This window comes from Meira miltonrushii (genome assembly GCF_003144205.1).
Source record: "Meira miltonrushii strain MCA 3882 unplaced genomic scaffold FA14scaffold_3, whole genome shotgun sequence".
Taxonomy (NCBI): domain Eukaryota; kingdom Fungi; phylum Basidiomycota; class Exobasidiomycetes; order Exobasidiales; family Brachybasidiaceae; genus Meira; species Meira miltonrushii.
In genome coordinates, this window is record NW_020289945.1 from 1,217,152 (window position 1) to 1,234,665 (window position 17,514).

The 17,514-nt window shown below is 44.6% G+C and overlaps 9 protein-coding genes across 9 annotated transcripts; 4 read left to right on the top strand and 5 right to left on the bottom strand.

Annotated features, from left to right (window-relative positions):
• Nucleotides 1-1,647: 1,647 nt before the first annotated feature.
• FA14DRAFT_161397 (uncharacterized protein) lies at nt 1,648-2,995 on the bottom strand. The gene has a single exon (XM_025499101.1). The coding sequence runs from the start codon at nt 2,926-2,928 to the stop codon at nt 1,699-1,701; it is 1,230 nt and encodes a 409-aa protein (XP_025353945.1). The 5' UTR covers nt 2,929-2,995; the 3' UTR covers nt 1,648-1,698.
• A 130-nt stretch (nt 2,996-3,125) lies between these two features.
• On the top strand, nt 3,126-4,818 carry FA14DRAFT_161398 (uncharacterized protein). Its single transcript, XM_025499102.1, has one exon. The coding sequence runs from the start codon at nt 3,148-3,150 to the stop codon at nt 4,738-4,740; it is 1,593 nt and encodes a 530-aa protein (XP_025353946.1). The 5' UTR covers nt 3,126-3,147; the 3' UTR covers nt 4,741-4,818.
• FA14DRAFT_147591 (uncharacterized protein) lies at nt 4,812-6,293 on the bottom strand (the record flags this gene model as incomplete). Its single annotated transcript, XM_025497353.1, has 1 exon — nt 4,812-6,293. The coding sequence occupies one exon, from the start codon at nt 6,291-6,293 to the stop codon at nt 4,812-4,814; it is 1,482 nt and encodes a 493-aa protein (XP_025353947.1).
• Nucleotides 6,294-6,721: 428 nt separating this feature from the next.
• On the top strand, nt 6,722-7,120 carry FA14DRAFT_180283 (uncharacterized protein; the record flags this gene model as incomplete). Its single annotated transcript, XM_025500992.1, has 1 exon — nt 6,722-7,120. The coding sequence occupies one exon, from the start codon at nt 6,722-6,724 to the stop codon at nt 7,118-7,120; it is 399 nt and encodes a 132-aa protein (XP_025353948.1).
• A 75-nt stretch (nt 7,121-7,195) lies between these two features.
• On the bottom strand, nt 7,196-9,599 carry FA14DRAFT_64129 (PH-domain-containing protein). Its single transcript, XM_025502616.1, has one exon. The coding sequence runs from the start codon at nt 9,453-9,455 to the stop codon at nt 7,200-7,202; it is 2,256 nt and encodes a 751-aa protein (XP_025353949.1). The 5' UTR covers nt 9,456-9,599; the 3' UTR covers nt 7,196-7,199.
• A 138-nt stretch (nt 9,600-9,737) lies between these two features.
• On the top strand, nt 9,738-10,455 carry FA14DRAFT_173421 (uncharacterized protein; the record flags this gene model as incomplete). The annotated part of the gene is made up of 4 exons (XM_025500479.1): nt 9,738-9,979; nt 10,064-10,083; nt 10,177-10,292; nt 10,371-10,455. The coding sequence occupies exons 1-4, from the start codon at nt 9,763-9,765 to the stop codon at nt 10,453-10,455; spliced, it is 438 nt and encodes a 145-aa protein (XP_025353950.1). The 5' UTR covers nt 9,738-9,762.
• A 365-nt stretch (nt 10,456-10,820) lies between these two features.
• On the bottom strand, nt 10,821-11,914 carry FA14DRAFT_161399 (sterol-binding-like protein). The gene is made up of 4 exons (XM_025499103.1): nt 11,596-11,914; nt 11,506-11,527; nt 11,345-11,434; nt 10,821-11,269 (listed from the first exon to the last, which is right to left on the bottom strand). The coding sequence occupies exons 1-4, from the start codon at nt 11,742-11,744 to the stop codon at nt 10,976-10,978; spliced, it is 555 nt and encodes a 184-aa protein (XP_025353951.1). The 5' UTR covers nt 11,745-11,914; the 3' UTR covers nt 10,821-10,975.
• Nucleotides 11,915-12,280: 366 nt separating this feature from the next.
• Nucleotides 12,281-15,312, top strand: FA14DRAFT_161400 (uncharacterized protein). The gene has a single exon (XM_025499104.1). The coding sequence runs from the start codon at nt 12,322-12,324 to the stop codon at nt 15,211-15,213; it is 2,892 nt and encodes a 963-aa protein (XP_025353952.1). The 5' UTR covers nt 12,281-12,321; the 3' UTR covers nt 15,214-15,312.
• FA14DRAFT_64251 (uncharacterized protein) lies at nt 15,273-17,407 on the bottom strand. Its single transcript, XM_025502617.1, has one exon. The coding sequence runs from the start codon at nt 17,158-17,160 to the stop codon at nt 15,331-15,333; it is 1,830 nt and encodes a 609-aa protein (XP_025353953.1). The 5' UTR covers nt 17,161-17,407; the 3' UTR covers nt 15,273-15,330.
• Nucleotides 17,408-17,514: the final 107 nt, after the last annotated feature.

Sequence of the window (17,514 nt, forward strand, 5' to 3'; positions counted from 1 at the left end):
AAATCATCTGATGGTCATTGTGATCTTCATCTTTGCATTGCATTTCATGGCTTGAACAATGACAATCTTTAAGACTCGTACGTTTATTCAATGAAGCATCTATCTCCGAAGTTTCACCTGTCAGATTGACATCATGGCGTTTTCGGTCATCCATTGTTTTCGTCCGAGAGACAGGAGTATGCAAAAGAACATCATCGAATCGTAGATCGCCATCCAATGCGAAATGAGTGGATCGTGATGTTGCTAGCACGTGTGAATTGCGTCCCTCTCCGTCTCTTTCATGCTCCGTTGGTGTTTCTTCATGATCAAACTCTAAATCGCCAGTCGAAATCGCTCTCCGTAACATCCCACTACCTCTCACGGATAAGGATGCTGTTGAGATTGCCAGTGGAGAGCCAAGAGCGGATGCATGTGCATGTGCGACCGCGTATGCTGATACTAGATTCTGACCGTTGTGTACTGAATTGACACCATTGTTGCAATCAGGAGGAGCAAGAGCGACGGAAAGGCTGAACTCACTACTTGACACCGTACTATCAGTAGAAATGGAAAACTTGCTCATCCGTTTCTTGCGTATTGAGTCTCTTTGTCTGCGAGGTCTCCGTGAAGATGCTATATGCGTCTGTTTTGGAGGGCCATCGATTGCAGCAGGCATTGGGTCCACTATGAATTTGTGTACGGCTTGTGGCATGACAGGTGATTGCTCCCTTACAGCCATCTCCGGCATCGGTTCAGGCTCAGGAATGAAATCCAAAGGACTGCATACATCCGACAAATTCAAACGAATCTTTGGCACTCTATCATCCACACATGTTGATCCTTCATTTGGTGTAGGAATCTCAAAGCTTCTTCTCACCAAATCAGAAGCAGGCAAAGGCACACCTGCTCTTTCCAAAGCACTGACCATGTGTAAAGGATAATTGGAGGGATGTTGACCTGGCGCACCTATACCTTGATTATGACCAAAAGCTGCCAATAATCGAGGGGAAGAAAGTACAGGTCTTGTTTGATTTGGATTGAAAGCGATGTTATTATTGTGCATTGCATTCTGAGCATGACTTGGAATTGGTGGCGGAAAAGGTGGTTGTTGTTGCTTTGAGTTGGATGGACCCAGCCCTAAGCGTTGCATGAACGAACGAGTCTTGCGATCCCTGTCTTTGACCTTTAAGCCCTTTTGCATTGCATTGTTGTTATTATCGTTGAGCGAAGACACCATCGCGGGCGATCAGACGGTGGATGATAAATTGATATGTGACGAATAATTATGGTACTGTTTGAGAGTGATACTGTAAAGTAGAAATTTGTTGAGTTGTAAGAATTGTTGCTGATGAAAAGCTCACCCTTTAGAATGCGTTGTGCTTTTGATGGGTGGTAAATTCAAAAGTGATCGATGGGTAAGCGAATGATTAAATGAAGCAGGAGGATGGTAGTGTAACTGTTTGTTCGGTGAGAAAAGATTGCACACATCTACTGGCTTTCGCTTACAATCATTCCCATCCGATATGAGCGGAAACTTGGCGTGAAGTGCGGCAACATACAGGATATGTCTACTTCTATACACTCTAGCCGCATGACACCAATGGACGCAAATGTTCCGTCCAATGGCCAAGGCTCGGTTTGTTACTCCGACTAAATGCAGGCACACCCTATTTGTTCATTGGATTGGATTTACGCCAAATTAAAAATACATACAAGTCATCACTGTTTCTGTGCTTCCGTCTTTTGCTTTACCAACCTCACCAATTCTTCATTGATCGGAGCTTGTAAGCCAAGTTCGTACGCCCAGCGAACGATCGTTCCATTGATAAAATCAATCTCTGTTGCGCCTCTTTTGCTACGCATATCCTGTACCATACTACTCCAATTTTTGCCATTTATTTCGATTGTATGCCAAGCTTGCTTTTTTAGAGAATCTAGTGAAAGTTCTTTTGGTACGTCAATTTCCGATTTGTTCTCCGATTCAATTTTCGATTTAAATCGAGCGCCAATAATGTAAGCACACTCTTCCACCACTTTATCGCCCCACTTTCGTAACTCTGGATCGTTTATAAGACCATCGTTCCGGATATCATGAATTGCCGTAAGCGCATTTCCGGTGCAATTTACCACCAATTTTTGTTGTTGAAGGATAAGCAGATCGGATGCCAATCTTTCTACACTGGAGCCCAACTTGTCACGCAAATAGGGAGTACATAGTAAATCAAAAGTCCATTGAAGTGTTTGAAAGGGAGCATGTATCGTACCATCTTGCCGATTAGCTAAGCCTGCCAATTTGATCCCAGTATCTTGTCCGATCCGTGCTTCCGTGATTGGAGAAAGTGCAAACGGAATAGAAGCTTGTCCAGCGTGAACTGTCTCAAACCTTTTCAACAAGTAGCTGCCATGTCTATTGATACCTGAGACCAGAAAAGGCACATTTTCACCATTTCCCTCCCAACCAAATTCCTCTACGAGTGCATCATCCAAGCCCATTCCATTTTGTGTAAGGACGATCGTCGGAGGTCCGCACCGATGCAGGGAAGTCAATCGGGGTAACAAAGGCTTCAATGCATTTATTGTTTGATCTGCCTTTGTACATACGAAAAGCACATCGATCGGATCTTCGGAGTGTTTTTGAGGCGTTTCATATGGCAATTCGCATTCACCATGCAATGTTTCATCATCATTATAGACGCGAACAGTTGCTGTTCTTTGTCCGTCACTTGGTGGTGTCCTTAGTTGCAAATTAAGCTTTTCGTATGAATAGTTTGGCAGACTTTCTCGTGCACGTTGAAGATGGTAGGCCAATAAGCATCCTGAAGAGCCGGCACCTAAAACGTGTACGTTCATCCCGGTACGGCTAACAGTATCATGGAAGTATCGCCTACTCAAATTTGGAAAACATGCCGCTCGTGCTTGACTGATAGTCTTCGGTAGCCTTCGTAGCATTCTTCAGTTTCCATCAATATTCGTCACTGCACATTCGATATAAAGAACCACTACATTGTTACTGATGATGATCGTGTTAATTCAATCTTCGAGAAGGACACAATGCTTCAAGCAATACACGCACGTGCCTACGCGCCAAAACAGTAACACTTTGAGAAGAAACGCGGATAACAATTCAAGCCATGTTCACCACATCCATCCACCATTGTTCTAATCAAAATGTCAAGTCCTGGCTCAACAGCAGATCAGGATGAAATCAAAAAGACAAACAAGAGACGGGCTATTATACAGTCAGACGATGAAGGAGATGAGGCAGGACCTTCAGGCTCACCAAAAGTAGATAAACAAGCAGAAAAGAGTGATAACGACGACAACGATGACGATTTGTTCGGAAAAGATGAAGCTGCAGATGACGATGATGAAGATGCAATCAAACCATCCGGTCGGGCGAGGCGGAAAGTAGACTCTTCTTCTCCAGCTGCAGTTTCTAGAGAAAGATCAAGATCGCCTACCGCATCATCACAAGGCGTGGTCGATCCAAGAGAATTCCGGGAAATGTCAGCTGAAGCACCGATGGGATATCGAGAAGGTGCAGAAGAAGAACAACGTGAAGTGCAAGAAGCATCTTTCAGTCTTCCATCTTTACCTGTCAGAAGAGGTGCAGCCCACTTTTACGCACGTTTGCCTAATCTGTTGCAATATCGTGCCGAGGCTTTCGATGTTGAAAGTTTTGATGAAAAATTGGAAGATGAAATGCTACAAAACAGAGAAGGTATCAGGATCGATGATGAAGGATTGCGAAGCTTGTTGACGACCAGTAACACGATTCGATGGAGATGGTCCAATAAACGTGACTCAAATGGCGTTCGTAAACCCGAATCAAACGCTCGTGTGGTGAGATGGAGCGACGGCACTTCTTCTTTGCAGCTGGGATCTGAATTTTACGATATCACAACTACATCCGAGAGAGTACAGAACAAGACATCGTCGCAACCTCAAACGCAATCATCTTCTCAATCGCAACAGGCAACTGTTGCACCTTCAGCATCCATCATACCACCACAACCCGTTCAACATCTCACACATTTATTTGTTAAACATGATGGACAAGATCAGGTGAATATGTTCCAAGCAGAAGCACCAATTATGGGTAGTATGACATTCAGACCAACGTCAATCTCATCTGAATCTCATCAAAGGTTAGCAAAAGCCGTTCGTCAACAAAGAGGAACGCTGGTCAAAGAAACTGTAACGAAAGAAGATCCAGAATTGGTTAAAATACGTGCAGAAAAGGAAGAAAAGTTCAAACGACAAGCTAGATTGCGTGAACAGCGTAGAATTCGTGCAGCCAAAGGAGGTGCAGATGAAGAGGATGATGATGCATTTTGGGCAAGTGCGGGACGTGCAGTACGAAAGCATGGTGCTCCTGGTGCGGCAAGAGCTGGCGCTACGGCCTCTCAAGCAGCATTGGATGCTGATTTAGATGCTGTGGATGATGTAGAAGGTGCAGTAATCGATGACGATGATGGATTCGTCGTTGATGATGAGGACGAAGAGGATGCTGAAGGCGAAGACGACGAAGGAGACGGTGAAGGTGAGATGGAGGTTGATGAACCAGATGAAATGGACAGAATGGAAGCAGAGATGGAAAAACAAGAAGCACTAAGATTAGCAAACAAGGCCAGCAATGGAGCAGCACCAGCCAGTACGGATGCACCGGCAGGAGCCGAAACAGAAGCCACCTCGACAGCAGATGCTGCTGGTGCTAGCGCTCGTCGTCGTCGTATCGTAGATAGTGATGATGAAGACTAGGCTTATTGTAGAAGTACATCGTATTGTCAGCAGAGGTGTCCAAGAATGATTATGTATAGTACAGAAATGTCTCAAAGATGACTTTGTGAATAATCCGAGTGTGAATTAGATTGCACTGCGTCCATTGCACAACAGAACGTATTGTCATCAGAAGTGATGGTCAATGTACGTCCGTCGGGTGAAAAGGATGCGTGCTTGGCAGCAAAAGCGTCAATCGGAATAGGAATTGCTTCAACAATTTGCAGGTCTTCCGCTTCTGATCGTGTCCTTCTCCAGGTGTGAATGGCGTTTGTTTGAGACATGAACGATAACTCATCAGTATGGAATTCTGTACCCTCACTTTTGGTTTTACTTGGACGCCACAAAGCCTGTGAGATTGGGCAAGAAAGATTGATCACCGCTAGAAGGGAAGGTGGTCCGTCGAATGAAGATGATGGAATTGCAAACACGAAAAGCGTGTTTGCGAGATTATCGCTTCTTACGGCCAGCATATCTCCGCTGCCATTGAATTCCAACCACGATATACCAGCTTTAGGATTTAGCCTATTCAATTCTCCTTGCGTTGACGGAAGAACGGAAGGCAACCCAAAAGGGTCGAAAGATTGAATCGTTCGATCACTGGCATTAGATTCCCATTCGCTTGGTTCTTTCCAGCCTAGGGCAGAATCCGTTTGTGCTCTTGAAGATGCGATGGACGAAAGATCGAACGAGATACATTCACTCCATTCCCGCGTTTCTACCAATCGAATGCGATCGTAATAATCTCCAGCGACGATGAAATTGCCGCTTGGACTCCAACGTAGTTCTCGAATCCCTAATCCTGCAGCTGAATGGGACATGAGCGAGCCTGCATTAGTTGGCAAAGCTGACGGTAGCATTGTTGTCGGGATGTCTGCCTCGATCGCGTATGTAGCTTGTAGATGACCAAAGAGTGAAAAAATCTGTATCTTGTACTCCAACATTCCCTCCCAAACGGCTAAGTACCGTTCATCTGGTGACCAGCATATACCGGAAGAGTCACTAGTCTTGGCTGAGAACTCTTGCATGACACGCCATTCAGACGTATCCTCATGTACGTTCTTGCAAGATTTCAAGATTGTCACGAAATCATTTCCATCTTGCTTTGTTAAGAAGGCGATGTAAGAATGACTTGGACTGATGAAAGCTTTGTTGGACTTTGTATTTTTGATCACTGCTACTGATCCCGTTTCAATATCATAAAGCATAGCTTGTAAATGATCAGAAGTGAATCCACAAATCGTTGCGTTATTGATCCATTGACCTCCAATCAATCCTTCCGCTCCAGCCTCAACGCTAAAGATTGCATCAGGACCCATATTTCCATCTATAGTCTGATCACCTGAATAGAAGTGCGCTGCTGTACGTGGATCAACAGCCATTATGCGAATGCGGTTCTTTCCCAAAAGCATAATCATCGATCCATCAGGAGACCATCTGACGCATTGAACAGCAAAAGGTAGGGTCCAAGCACGAACAACTTGCAGAGTGGTACTGACTCGAATTTGTAGGATAGTGCCCAAGGATTCTAACATTTTGCTACCGTTTCTGTATCGATTTTGAGAAGAAGATGAAGCTAGCCTGCTTGGACCGATGGTGCTAGCATCGCTGCTACTTGATGGATGCTGTCCCAATATACTGACATCCAATTCATCTTGCGAAATGTGTTCTATGGTAGCCAGGAAGGTTGAACCAGGAGAGTATTGGTATGCTGAATGTGGTGCCACTTTGGCAATGGGAAAAGCATCGGTAAAGTCCATCTTTGGAGATGATGATCAGAAAAGAGCAGAAGAGCAAAAAAAAGAAGAAGAACAACACAAAGAGCAACACTTTTCACTCAATAAACAATAACGCGTATTGCAGCACTGGTGCCGCGAGGAAAGCACCAGTCATTTACGCGTTTCCCAACACGCTCCTCTCCATCATACTTCAAACCTGGTTTCGATCACCAAATCGAGCAAAAATGGGTCGAGGTGCTGAAACAGATATCGATCTAAAGGCAAAAATTATTACTCAAGTGACCATAGATAATGGTAAGTATTTGAATGCGGCAAAAAAGTTCGGTGTAACACCAAGTCGAGTTCGGTCCGTTTGGCGGGCGTATCAAAAGACCGGCTCAATATTCCCAGCCGAACGGTCAGGAAGACCTTTAGAAAGGACAGCTCGATCCGATAGAGCTCTTATCAAGCTTGCTAAGAAGAACAGAACGCTTTCAGCTAATCAGCTAAGCAAGCTATTCATTCAAGAAAACAAAGGCATAAAAGGGTATGGCAGGAAGAATGTTGAAGAAATTTTACACGGAGCAGGCTTTAAATTCACTGTATGCTCAAAAAGCTTCGTTCAAGCTCTGCAATCCAAGTGAATCAAGGAACTTTCAGACTAAGTACAAAGAAGCACAATTTCATTTTATACATCAAATCTATCAAGTATAGAAGATCAGATCAAGTGGCTTTTAGACCTTCTTGTGCTGTTGCACGGGTATCATCTTGACTTCCTTGACGGATAGGTTTAGAAAGGGAAATTGAAGGTGCATTCAATCGATTCAAAGCAACAGGTGTTTGCGCAGGTGATCCGGGCTGTATTGGCGAAGTGACTTGTTGCTCTTGTCTTTCTTGTGAACCTTCATTGGCATTTGTAGAAGCAGGAGCAGAACTCTTATCCTTCTCATGAAAATGAGTCAGTAATGCCTGTAGTGCACTTAACCATTTCAATTCCTCTTCTTCTGTTGGAGCACAAACGATGTACACACGTTTGGGCGTAATAATCTTGAAACAATTCTCTTTCTTCTTCTTCGCCGGCGTGGCAGGTTGTTTAGGGTCTGCACCTGCATTAGGTCCTGATCCTCTTCTTTCATTTCCGCTTTCTGCTTCATTAGCCGAAATAGCACCATGCTCATGATCAGAAGATGGTACTAAACCTGCATTGGAGGTTTGTAACGCTGATGCTCCCTTACTTTGAGTTGATCCTCGTCTTTCCAGTGCATTGGTAGAATCTCCGCCTCCGCCTAACAAAGGACTTCTTCCGAACGAAGCCAGTGGATTACTGCCTGCAAATGCTCCTAAGCTCGGGCTGAGAGGAGCTGAATGTTGATTAGCCTTCTTTGATGTATATTCGATTGCATCCAAGATGGATGAAAGTGGTATTTGCCGATGTGGCTTTGCGTCCATATGGCTGCGGGTATACGATAAGCTTCCACTTGTCAAGACGAACCATCGCTTTCTCCAGTGCTTCCGCCTGTTGCTCTGTTTCATCAGATATCCTTGGTGAATCACCTTGCTCGAATCTTTAAAGAATTCAGGACCCACTTTCGGCTTCGAGACAGTGGTGACGACAGATGAAGAGGGTTCAGAGCCTGAAGGCTGCGGTTGCTTGGAAGATGCTTGCGTCCCATGTCCATGCGAAAAGCTCGACATAAGACTCAGTCCTCCAGTGTTAGGAAGTGGCATTGCAAGGTCCGCTTCTTCTTCCTCGTCCCAATCATCTCCTTCGCCTTCACCTTCGTCTTCACTGCTGCTCAAAGGATGTCCAGCCTGCTGTGAATCGCTTCTTCTTCGAGCGAGACCCGTTGCTGCCCCTTCTCCGGTACTGCTGCCCACAGACGCCTCTCGGAATCCTGATCCCCTTTGTGGGCCACGTTTGCCTCGAATCATTTCCGCGCCTTCATCGCCTCCTGAATGACTTTGTGGGCTGTGACCTCCACCGCTGCTATAATCCGTTTGTTGTGTTTGATGTTGCTGATGTAGAACATAACCACTGTGATGGAACAAACCTGAACGACCTGGACTGCTGGCCAAACTTTGTCCTGCGGAACTAGCATAGCTCAAGCCAAATTGCTCCGCCCCGCTCGGTCCACCGGCTTCACTATCGGAAGTGGCTGTCAGGGGACTTAAAACGGGATTTGCAGATGTGATCCTCGATTGGGTTGGAGCGGTGTATAGGCCCTTTCCGGGGATCATGATGCTGATCGGCTGACTACCGGTACCTTGTTTGCCTTTCGGGCTGCCTACTTGATCGATTGGCTTGACAGTAGGACTTGCGGCTTGAGACGCATTCTTTGGAGTGGCTGAAGCGTGTGCAGGTGCTTGATGCTCGCCTCCGGATGACACATTACCCACATCGAGTAAAGCCATATCTCTAGTGAGTGTACTGCGTTGACGTACTTGTTCTCGTACATCTCGCAAAGCATCCACCCAAGACGCCATCTCTTTTGCTGATGTTGCACGGACATAATACTGACGCTTGGACGTTGAGATTCCGAAACAATGTTCCACCTTTTTCAATTCGACAGATGCAATCGTGTGTACCTCTGTCATATCGATGAAGCGTAAAAGTTGGTATTCCTTCTCGTTCTTGTAGTAATACAGCTTTGCGGATCGAAGCACGAACCAACGTTTCTTCCAATTCTTTCTCTTTTCTCCGCGTTTGTAAAGATAGCCACTCTTTACTGTGGTCTCGCTCAACATTTCCTGTTCCCCGCCTTGCTGTCCGATCGGCATACCTTCGTCATCGTCATCTTCTCCATCTTCTCCATCATAGCCCCCTTCTTCCTCCATTGATTCTGCAGCATGATCCATAGTATGTGGATGTATTCCTTCTTGATGCTGTACGCTAGAACGTGTGGATGACGTTCTCATAGGCTGTGTTGAGCCCATGCCGCCACTTGAGGAGCTATTCTGCTGTGTCGCTTCAGTCTTCATTATGCTTTGTTAATAATGTACGATTGCCTATTGAAAGGCTTTGCCTTAGCACATGATAAAGTATGACCGAAAGGCTATAATGATGGATGATGGACGGGAAAGGGTGTTGCATGTATATTGATCTACATACATACACACACACGAGGTCTAAGCGCAACGCCTTTAAAGAGACTTTGGGGTAAAATGCAACGCTTACAACTTGACGCCCAGAAAAAAAAAGCAAGGGAATGTTGTTTAGGGCCAATGCTTTGTCCCACACGTGCGCCCTTTTGACCGATGACACGCGCTTAAAGTGGAATTGCAGCCAATGAAGGCCGAATGCGTTGCTTTAGCCATTCAAGAAGTTCTAATGGTTGTCATCGCATCACAATCACGATCATTGCACAACATTAAACTTACGGAAATGGTCACAAGAATTGCAGCTTCAAGGCTAGCGAATGGCACTCTTCGCCAGCCAGCATTACGACAATCATTAATCGTCAAGAGAAACGCTTCAGGCGGAGGTGGTTACAACGAACCAACAGGTGAGTGAAAGAGGGTTATGATGGAGATAAACAACATTGCTGATTTTGATCGCTCTTTTTCATAACGAATCTTTTGTTGAACAGGCTACTTGTTCGCTGAGAAGGTGAGTAACAAACATGACAATGTGATCCGACTGAGTTGTGTTGCTGACCCTTCCCTCATCTCTTCATGATACTCTCCTTCTTAAACCTGTTAGCCCACACCACCTGGACAAAAGCGTCAAAAGGGCGATTGGGAAAACATTTGGTACTTTGGAATGTTTGGAGGATTGGCTTTGGGAGCTGTACTATATATCTATAAACCCAAAGAAGAGTAAGTGAAGGATGTGCAAGGGTACACAAAGAAGTCCTTCTTATCACTAACACTGCGTCCTCCTTCTCTCCTTTACAGCATCGGATCGTGGGCAGAAAAGGAAGCACGTAAACGTCTCGATGAACGTGGCGAATGGCGATACAAGCCCGCTGCTTCTAATTAATAAAGAAGATGTGAAGATGTACAATTCATTTGCGAGAAATGTGTACACATTTATTTGGATAGAGCACGAGGAAGCCTGATATGCCCGACTGAGGATATTCAGCGGATTGGATGCAGCTGTATTGGTTTTTTCTTAGCACTTCCTTTGTGCAAAGCCGCAAGGTGCTGAATCTCTGCCAATCATTAAACATGATGGTCGTACCGTCCCAGCTTAGGTTTCCGCTTTCCGCTCCTCCCTCTTGTGCGGCTCACTCTCCTTTGGTCCTCAAAATCATAAGGGTTGATACTCCATTCGTGCTATTCGCCATACACACCATCAGAGAAAAGACAAGCATAAAGCTCATCGAAGATGATTCAATATGGAAATGATTTTCACCGCTTAGCATTCCAAAGCGCACGAATAAATAGATACAAAATTTGCCGTAAAAGGCAAGAAGGGTAAAGGAGAATAAAAATCAGACAGGAATTGAAAAGGGTCTTACGCAACGAAAGCAGAGTAATAATATCGTTCTTAATCCGAATCAGAGTCTTGACATCTTTTGGATTTCGGATTGCAATGTTGATTGACAACGAAGACCCAACATCAAGTTACCCTTGACTTTAAGTTTTCCTTTCATGAATGCCATTTGAGGGTTAAGCTTTCCTGTGCTTAATGCAACCATATCTTTATCGTTCACTGAAACAGTCACATCCGGCTTTAGCTTTTGTCCTGGAACGGATTTGCCCAAATAAAAGCTTCCTGTTTTACGCATGTCCACCAAGAATTCTTGCTTTTTACCTTCAGGGTTGGTAACAATGAAGAGAAAGACGCCGTTCTAAGGAGGGTAGATAAGGAAAGATACGATAAGCACTCATTGTTCAGGATCTCCCTGCCTTTTCATTCTACTTACCAATTTCTTGATTGCCTCTTGACGTGACATCATATCCAGTCCGGCCAAGATACCGTCTTCGTCTTTTGCATGGAGGAAAGCGAATTCAATCTGTGGAAGGATGTGGTAGCTTATGTTAATATCGATTGATCCTTCCTGAGCTGGGTGTATGCAGGACTTACAATAGTGAATAGCTTCGAGATTCTGTGAGAGGAAAGAACTACGCTGTCAGTTCCATTACAGTTTCCAGCTCGATCTCCCTTCTTACTCACTCAAATCCTTCCACAAGTAATCTTCTTGGGTTGTTATTCTCCCCGCTATCCTCAGAGAATGGATCTGAGAAGTCGAGACCATCAGCTTGTTCCAGCATCATTGCGAGCAAATTGCCGTCATCCTTCTTTTGTTCTTCTTTCTTTGCCATGATGATTGATTTGAGGTTCTCCTTGCTTGTATGTGTTTGTTGGTGGGAGAGACGATGTTTGTATGTAATGAATGAAGGTTTACAATGATCCAATGGTCCCGGATCTGTTCATCGTCTGTAGCATGAATTGCAATACAACCTTATTTTTTTCAAACGCTTTCAAACAATCATATCTGCAAGTGTGGGGAAAATGACTTCTGTACAGGCATTGCTACCCCAGACAATTAAGCGCACGCAGCGCATCCACGTTCTACACATCCACTCAGCGCCGGCGTAGCGCCTACACCACACAACCCGCAAGTTAGAATCGATTTGGCGGGCGGGTAAACCCTATAGCGTCGCGGGCGGCGCAGCGTTATTGCACTATGAAAAGGAAATATTATATGAAGTAAGGCCAAACAAGGCGCAAGAGCCCCCTGCTTTGACGCCTTTCAGGGCAAGATACGCTAAAGATTAGGAAGGTTCACTCACTGGAGGGAGGGGGGTTAATCAAATCAATCAAATATATAATCACTGTCTTGTTTGTTTCTGCTTCCCGTCATCATACAAGTTGGGGTGCAATTGATAGCCTCACACAATGTCTTCAATGTCATCAAGGAGGAATCCTGTTGATGTCAACGCATCTTCGTTCGATGTTGGTGCAGATAAGATACCGACTTCTGATATTATCAGACCAAGTCCAGACGCAATCTTGGCCGATGAAGCAGATCCAGATACATTGCTAGGAATGGAATCAGACAGCGAAGCGGGAGGCAGTAGACCTGTAAGCGCTTTGTTTGATGCAGGAGGAGGTAAACGTAAAAGTAAGAGAATATCAAAACAAATGCAAGACGTATCTCTAGAACCTCCATCTGCAAACACGGTCACTCAAAATGATCCAACACCAAAAACTTCAACATTTCTAGGACATGAAACTCCTTCGCATTCTACGGCTCAGTCTATCGAATTTGCAGCAAACCCAAACGATCTTAAAGAGCAAGTGACTGAATTAACAACACAAGTCACAGGCCTAAACAACAAACTCGTGACATCATTCGTGCGAATAGGAGATTTGGAAGATGATTTATCGGAAATGCAAGATATGGTGGCAAACTATAAAAAACAGATTGCATCATTAGAGAAAGAACGACAAGAACATTTGGCTGCCTTAAATACTGGCTTATTGGTAGAGAAAGAGCATGTCTCTTCTGAAATGCAAAAGATGATGGAACGTTTGGTACAGGAAACAGCGGAAAAAGGAAAAGCTGTTGATGAAAGGCAAAAGATTGAATCGGAACTTGATGAATTGAGCTCGAGCTTGTTTAGTGAAGCGAACAAGATGGTCGCTGTTGAAAGACTAGCTAGAGCCAGAGCTGAAGAAAAGAGCAAATCAATGGAAGAAAGATTAAAGGATACGGAAGAAATTGTTGGTGAACAGCAGAAACGATTGGTAGAACTACAAGCATTGGTAGAAAAGAATGAAAGAAAAAGCGCTTCAGAGACTCCGCATTCACAAGATTCGTTTGATGAGCGACAAAATGAGTCAATCCATTCGACAGGCCTCTTGAGTAAACCATCAGGTAATCATGATCATGCTCTTTTATTACCTGCAAATAATGGATTTCTACGATTGGACATCATCCCATACGTCGAACTACGCTCCTTCCTCAATCACTTACGACGACTTCGCTTACAATTGGCACCATTCTACAACTTCCCTGTTCATGACGTTACACCGTCCACTGAAGAGACACCAATTGCCTCGAGAACTGGATCGCCTGCTCCGCATCAATTTGGACCCTCCGGCGTAAATCCATTTCAAGCTTCGCCATTTCTTGCAGCCGGTGTATCGAGACATCGTGATTTTCCTACGTTACCCGCAAATGTGGAACAATTGATTTACATCCCAAATCAATTATCCTCTCTCACCTTCTTGAAGCGTTTCAACGAAGAGGATTGTGAACCATGTCTTGGCTTAGACCATGCACCTGGGTTGAATTGGTTATCCAAAAGACAAATGCGAACGGCTATTGTGGATGGCAGCTTTATGATCGAACCCATCTTTGGAGGAGGCATTTACGATGAAGAAGATGTACGTATGAAAGCGGTCGGAACACCTCCTGCAGCGTGTGCAATGTGTGGAAAAGCCGTCGTTAACGTACCTTTGCCTGGCGGAGGCAACTTATCCGATGCAAGTGGTTGGATGAATGCTGCTTCATCTTTGCAGGCCAGCGTCAATGCGATGGCCAGTTCTTTGCCTGTTCGTGATCTGACGGCATCTCCACCGCCACAAGGATCAGGTCGTGGAAGTGAAACACCAAAGGATTTGACAAAGAATAGAACGAGTATCTTTAATACCCTTCGAAATATTAGTGGCGGTAAGAGTAATGCTGCTACTGAAAAGCCAACAGTAGTCACACCGACGACCGAAAATCCTTCTTGGCATTCTCAAACTGTAGGTGTGGTAGAAGATGAATTTGCCGCAAGACCACCTGCAATTCCAACACATATATTCCGTATCTCAGAAACGTCTTCAGCTCGTTACTTGATATGTCCTGATTATTGTTTGAAGAGGATACGTGCTATTTGCGACTTTTGGGGATATGTTCGCAATCTTGAAAGGGCAGTCGTTCTTGAAGGCAAACTTGCGTGGGATGATGAATTAGATACAGAAGACGAGCCTGCACCTCGCTTGCCGACAAAAGACTTCGATTTGAACAAAGGCGGTCTTGTCGAAAAAGATTCACAAATTATAGAAAAGAAGGGTGATGAGGCAGAAGTTGAAGCGGTAGAAGAGGCCAAAGCAGACGACGACAGCAAAGTTTCAGATGAGAAGCTGACGGCTGAAGCCGAATCAGAGAAAAGCAAAGACTCATTGGACGAAGAAGCTAACACACAGGAATCTCGCAAAGTTTCAGCATCTCATACAGCATCTGATGTAGAGGATGAACACGACTTCGCGGACGCTAAAAGTCAACATTCAAGCGATGAAGAAGAACAAAGCCCGATTACAGACACAAGAGATAGTATTGACAAGAAGGATGCAGATACAATCACAGTCAATGAAGGAAAGGAAACAGTTGATACCTCTATCAGTGCTGTAGAATCGACTGAAACGTCAGACAAGAAATCTTCAACGGATGCATTAGATATTCCAACTCAAGATGAAACACCAGTCCCGTCACCTTTGCCCAAATCTGCCAATCCTGCAAATGGCCCACCGGCTTTGCCAAAGACTGCAAGACCTGTTCCAAAATTGCCTGACAATAACAATACTCCGCCTGCTTTACCACCACGTCGTGTCCGCACACCTGCTGCTGAAGTATTTCAGCCTATCGATCTCGGTCCAGAGCCTAGAAGGTTGCTCCCCATCAAGAATGCAGAGAAACCGATTTGGGAAGAAAAGGTTTGGTTGGAAGTCAATCGATTACGTGCTGATATGTGGTCAGCTCGCATAGGTGCACAAGCTGATGAAAGAAGAATGGCTTAAGAATAGGATTTACGTCTTTAGAAATACCCCATCTTTAATAACAATGATGTACGATTATTATTTCATGATTTACAACTCAATAGACTAAAGTGCAAAACCATTGAAGATTGTCTGGGATTAAGGCCATGCACCCTTGCCCCCATTTGCACGATCGTAGAACAATCGAAGTCGATCATGGTACGTGAAAGATGCCTTGCCTCCGAGATGAACCAGACTTCTTGGGGCTCTGATACCGAAACAGAGTGGACTTTCGCTATCGTTTGCAAAGTTGGGATGTGAAAGATTACAATTCGGGAACTTTTGCCTTATCAGTGCGGTCACTTTTTGCATCTCTGCAATTTCGCTATTGTAGAGATCAGGTCTGCTTTCGATCTTCTCTTTTGAAAGTGTATCGCCATCAGGTGTGAAAGCCGAATTACGTTCAAATGGATCTCGAGTAGTTCCATCCTCTATATTCTCCTCTGATTGCCTACAATACCTTCCTGCCGCTTCTATTCCATCTCCATGCCAGCCCCACTGGCTTTCGATAGCTTCTCTCATTTCCGCTCCAAATGAATCGATAGACTTCTCTGACCTTTCCGTCCAGGCACCCCTTCTTTCCCGAGGCCACCCACCAGTCTCGTCGCGCATGCCATGCTGTCTACCATCTTCTCTTGAATCCGTTTCATTTTGCTGTGACGTGTCAGCGCTGTCTGCGTTTCGTTTGTACCATGGTTGGACACTTTCTAGCATCTCTTTCGAACCAGTCATAGGTTCCCAAGCAAATTGTAAGAAAGCAAGCTGACCAATTCCAATGTTACACATATATTGTGCAATTGGATCACCTTGTTGAGCAAGTTTATGAATCGAAACTAGATTGGTAGTACTTTGCAATCTGGCAACATTACCTGATCCTTTTGAAGGAGCTGCATGACGAGGACCATCAAATTGAAAAGAAGCAGTTGCCTCTTTCGCAGTAGTGTGTGTTGTTTGATGTGTGTCCGACGGAGAAAGCGTGAGTTCCCGAAACAGAGGCCCCATACGTTTAGCAGTGATTTCAGCAGGTTTGAAGGAAAATCGACGAGTGTCATATCGAATATGTGTCAATCTGCGTTTGCTAGTTTTGGAAGTTGGATCTCCCATATAAGGCGTACATAAAGATTTGAAAAGCGACCAAGGAGGCGTCATTCCCGATAAGGGAGAATCAACACTTGCGCCGATCAGATGTAAGCGTTGCAAGGATACGGGTAGTGTGTGATTTAGGGCGAGACGTTCCGAGGTTTCGTTCACAGTGATCGTCATTTCCTTGATGGGTAAATCCGGACCACATCGATGGTTCAAATGAAGCGCCTCAAGAGGTCCTATAGACACTGTTTCCAGCACAGAGGAGCTCTCGCCATTCCATCGTTGCAGTAAATACAATGGATTGAGGGCTAGTCCTTCAGGCCAAATTCCACCTAAAAGAATTTCGAAAAATGAAGTACAAATTTGAAAGAACATTCTTGAAGACTTATCTCCCACTGCCCGATCATTTACGAGATCAAAAAAGAGATTTTTGACATACACATGAGGGTGACCGCCCGGTGGAAAAGAGATGCCATCAACTTTTCGTCGCTTTGATTCTCCCAGCCTTTCCACAATCACTTGAAGTGGATATAATTCCGTCACAGTCTTTTCCGACCATGTCCCTCCTCGTTGTAATTCTTCTTGAGCATCATACAGCTTCCAAAATCCTTCTACAATCTCTTTGGGTAAAGCGTAAATTATGCTCCAGAGCGAAATCAATTGTCTGGGAGAAGTGATTGAAATAGTTCTCCAACGTGCTTTTGCAGTCCATTTACAAACTTGTTTTGAAGTCAAAGCTAAAGCGTAAGCTGTACTTTGATCTTGCTCAGCGGCAAATTCACAGATGATCTGAATGATTTCATCTGGAAAAGGCATCACACCATCACTTGTAGCCGCATTCATGATGATGAAGAATGTTTTTGTTGCAGAGTTCAAGCGCGATCTCCCAAATTAGGATCGCTCTTGTTACCAACAGCCTCGAAGTATTTACGTTTTTTTTCTGAGTTGGTAGTCTTAACGTAATAGTAACCTCCAGCAGCAGCGAATACGAGTGCTGTCCAACCTAAAAAAATCCTTCTTGGGCCGTGCGAAACGGGTGGCTTGTATGTTTCTGTACCACCACCTCCGTGTTTGAATTCTGGCATAGTTTAATAATGATATGAGTGAATTTGATCTAACGATGGAAGAAAAGATCAAAGAGTGATGAATGTATGCGTTGCTTTTTAAAGGCCTCACACCATATCGTTTGCGTCAAGA

Bases quoted from the DNA above. Each gene is read 5' to 3' on its own strand.
- FA14DRAFT_64251 (XM_025502617.1), bottom strand. From the start codon at position 17,160: ATGAATGCGGCTACAAGTGATGGTGTGATGCCTTTTCCAGATGAAATC.
- FA14DRAFT_161398 (XM_025499102.1), top strand. From the start codon at position 3,148: ATGTCAAGTCCTGGCTCAACAGCAGATCAGGATGAAATCAAAAAGACA.
- FA14DRAFT_161400 (XM_025499104.1), top strand. From the start codon at position 12,322: ATGTCTTCAATGTCATCAAGGAGGAATCCTGTTGATGTCAACGCATCT.
- FA14DRAFT_161399 (XM_025499103.1), bottom strand. From the start codon at position 11,744: ATGGCAAAGAAAGAAGAACAAAAGAAGGATGACGGCAATTTGCTCGCA. The intron at 11,528-11,595 runs GTGAGTAAGAAG...TTCCTCTCACAG, and splicing joins TTACTTGTGGAAGGATTTGA to AATCTCGAAGCTATTCACTA. The intron at 11,435-11,505 runs GTAAGTCCTGCA...ATCCTTCCACAG, and splicing joins TCTCGAAGCTATTCACTATT to ATTGAATTCGCTTTCCTCCA.
- FA14DRAFT_64129 (XM_025502616.1), bottom strand. From the start codon at position 9,455: ATGAAGACTGAAGCGACACAGCAGAATAGCTCCTCAAGTGGCGGCATG.
- FA14DRAFT_161397 (XM_025499101.1), bottom strand. From the start codon at position 2,928: ATGCTACGAAGGCTACCGAAGACTATCAGTCAAGCACGAGCGGCATGT.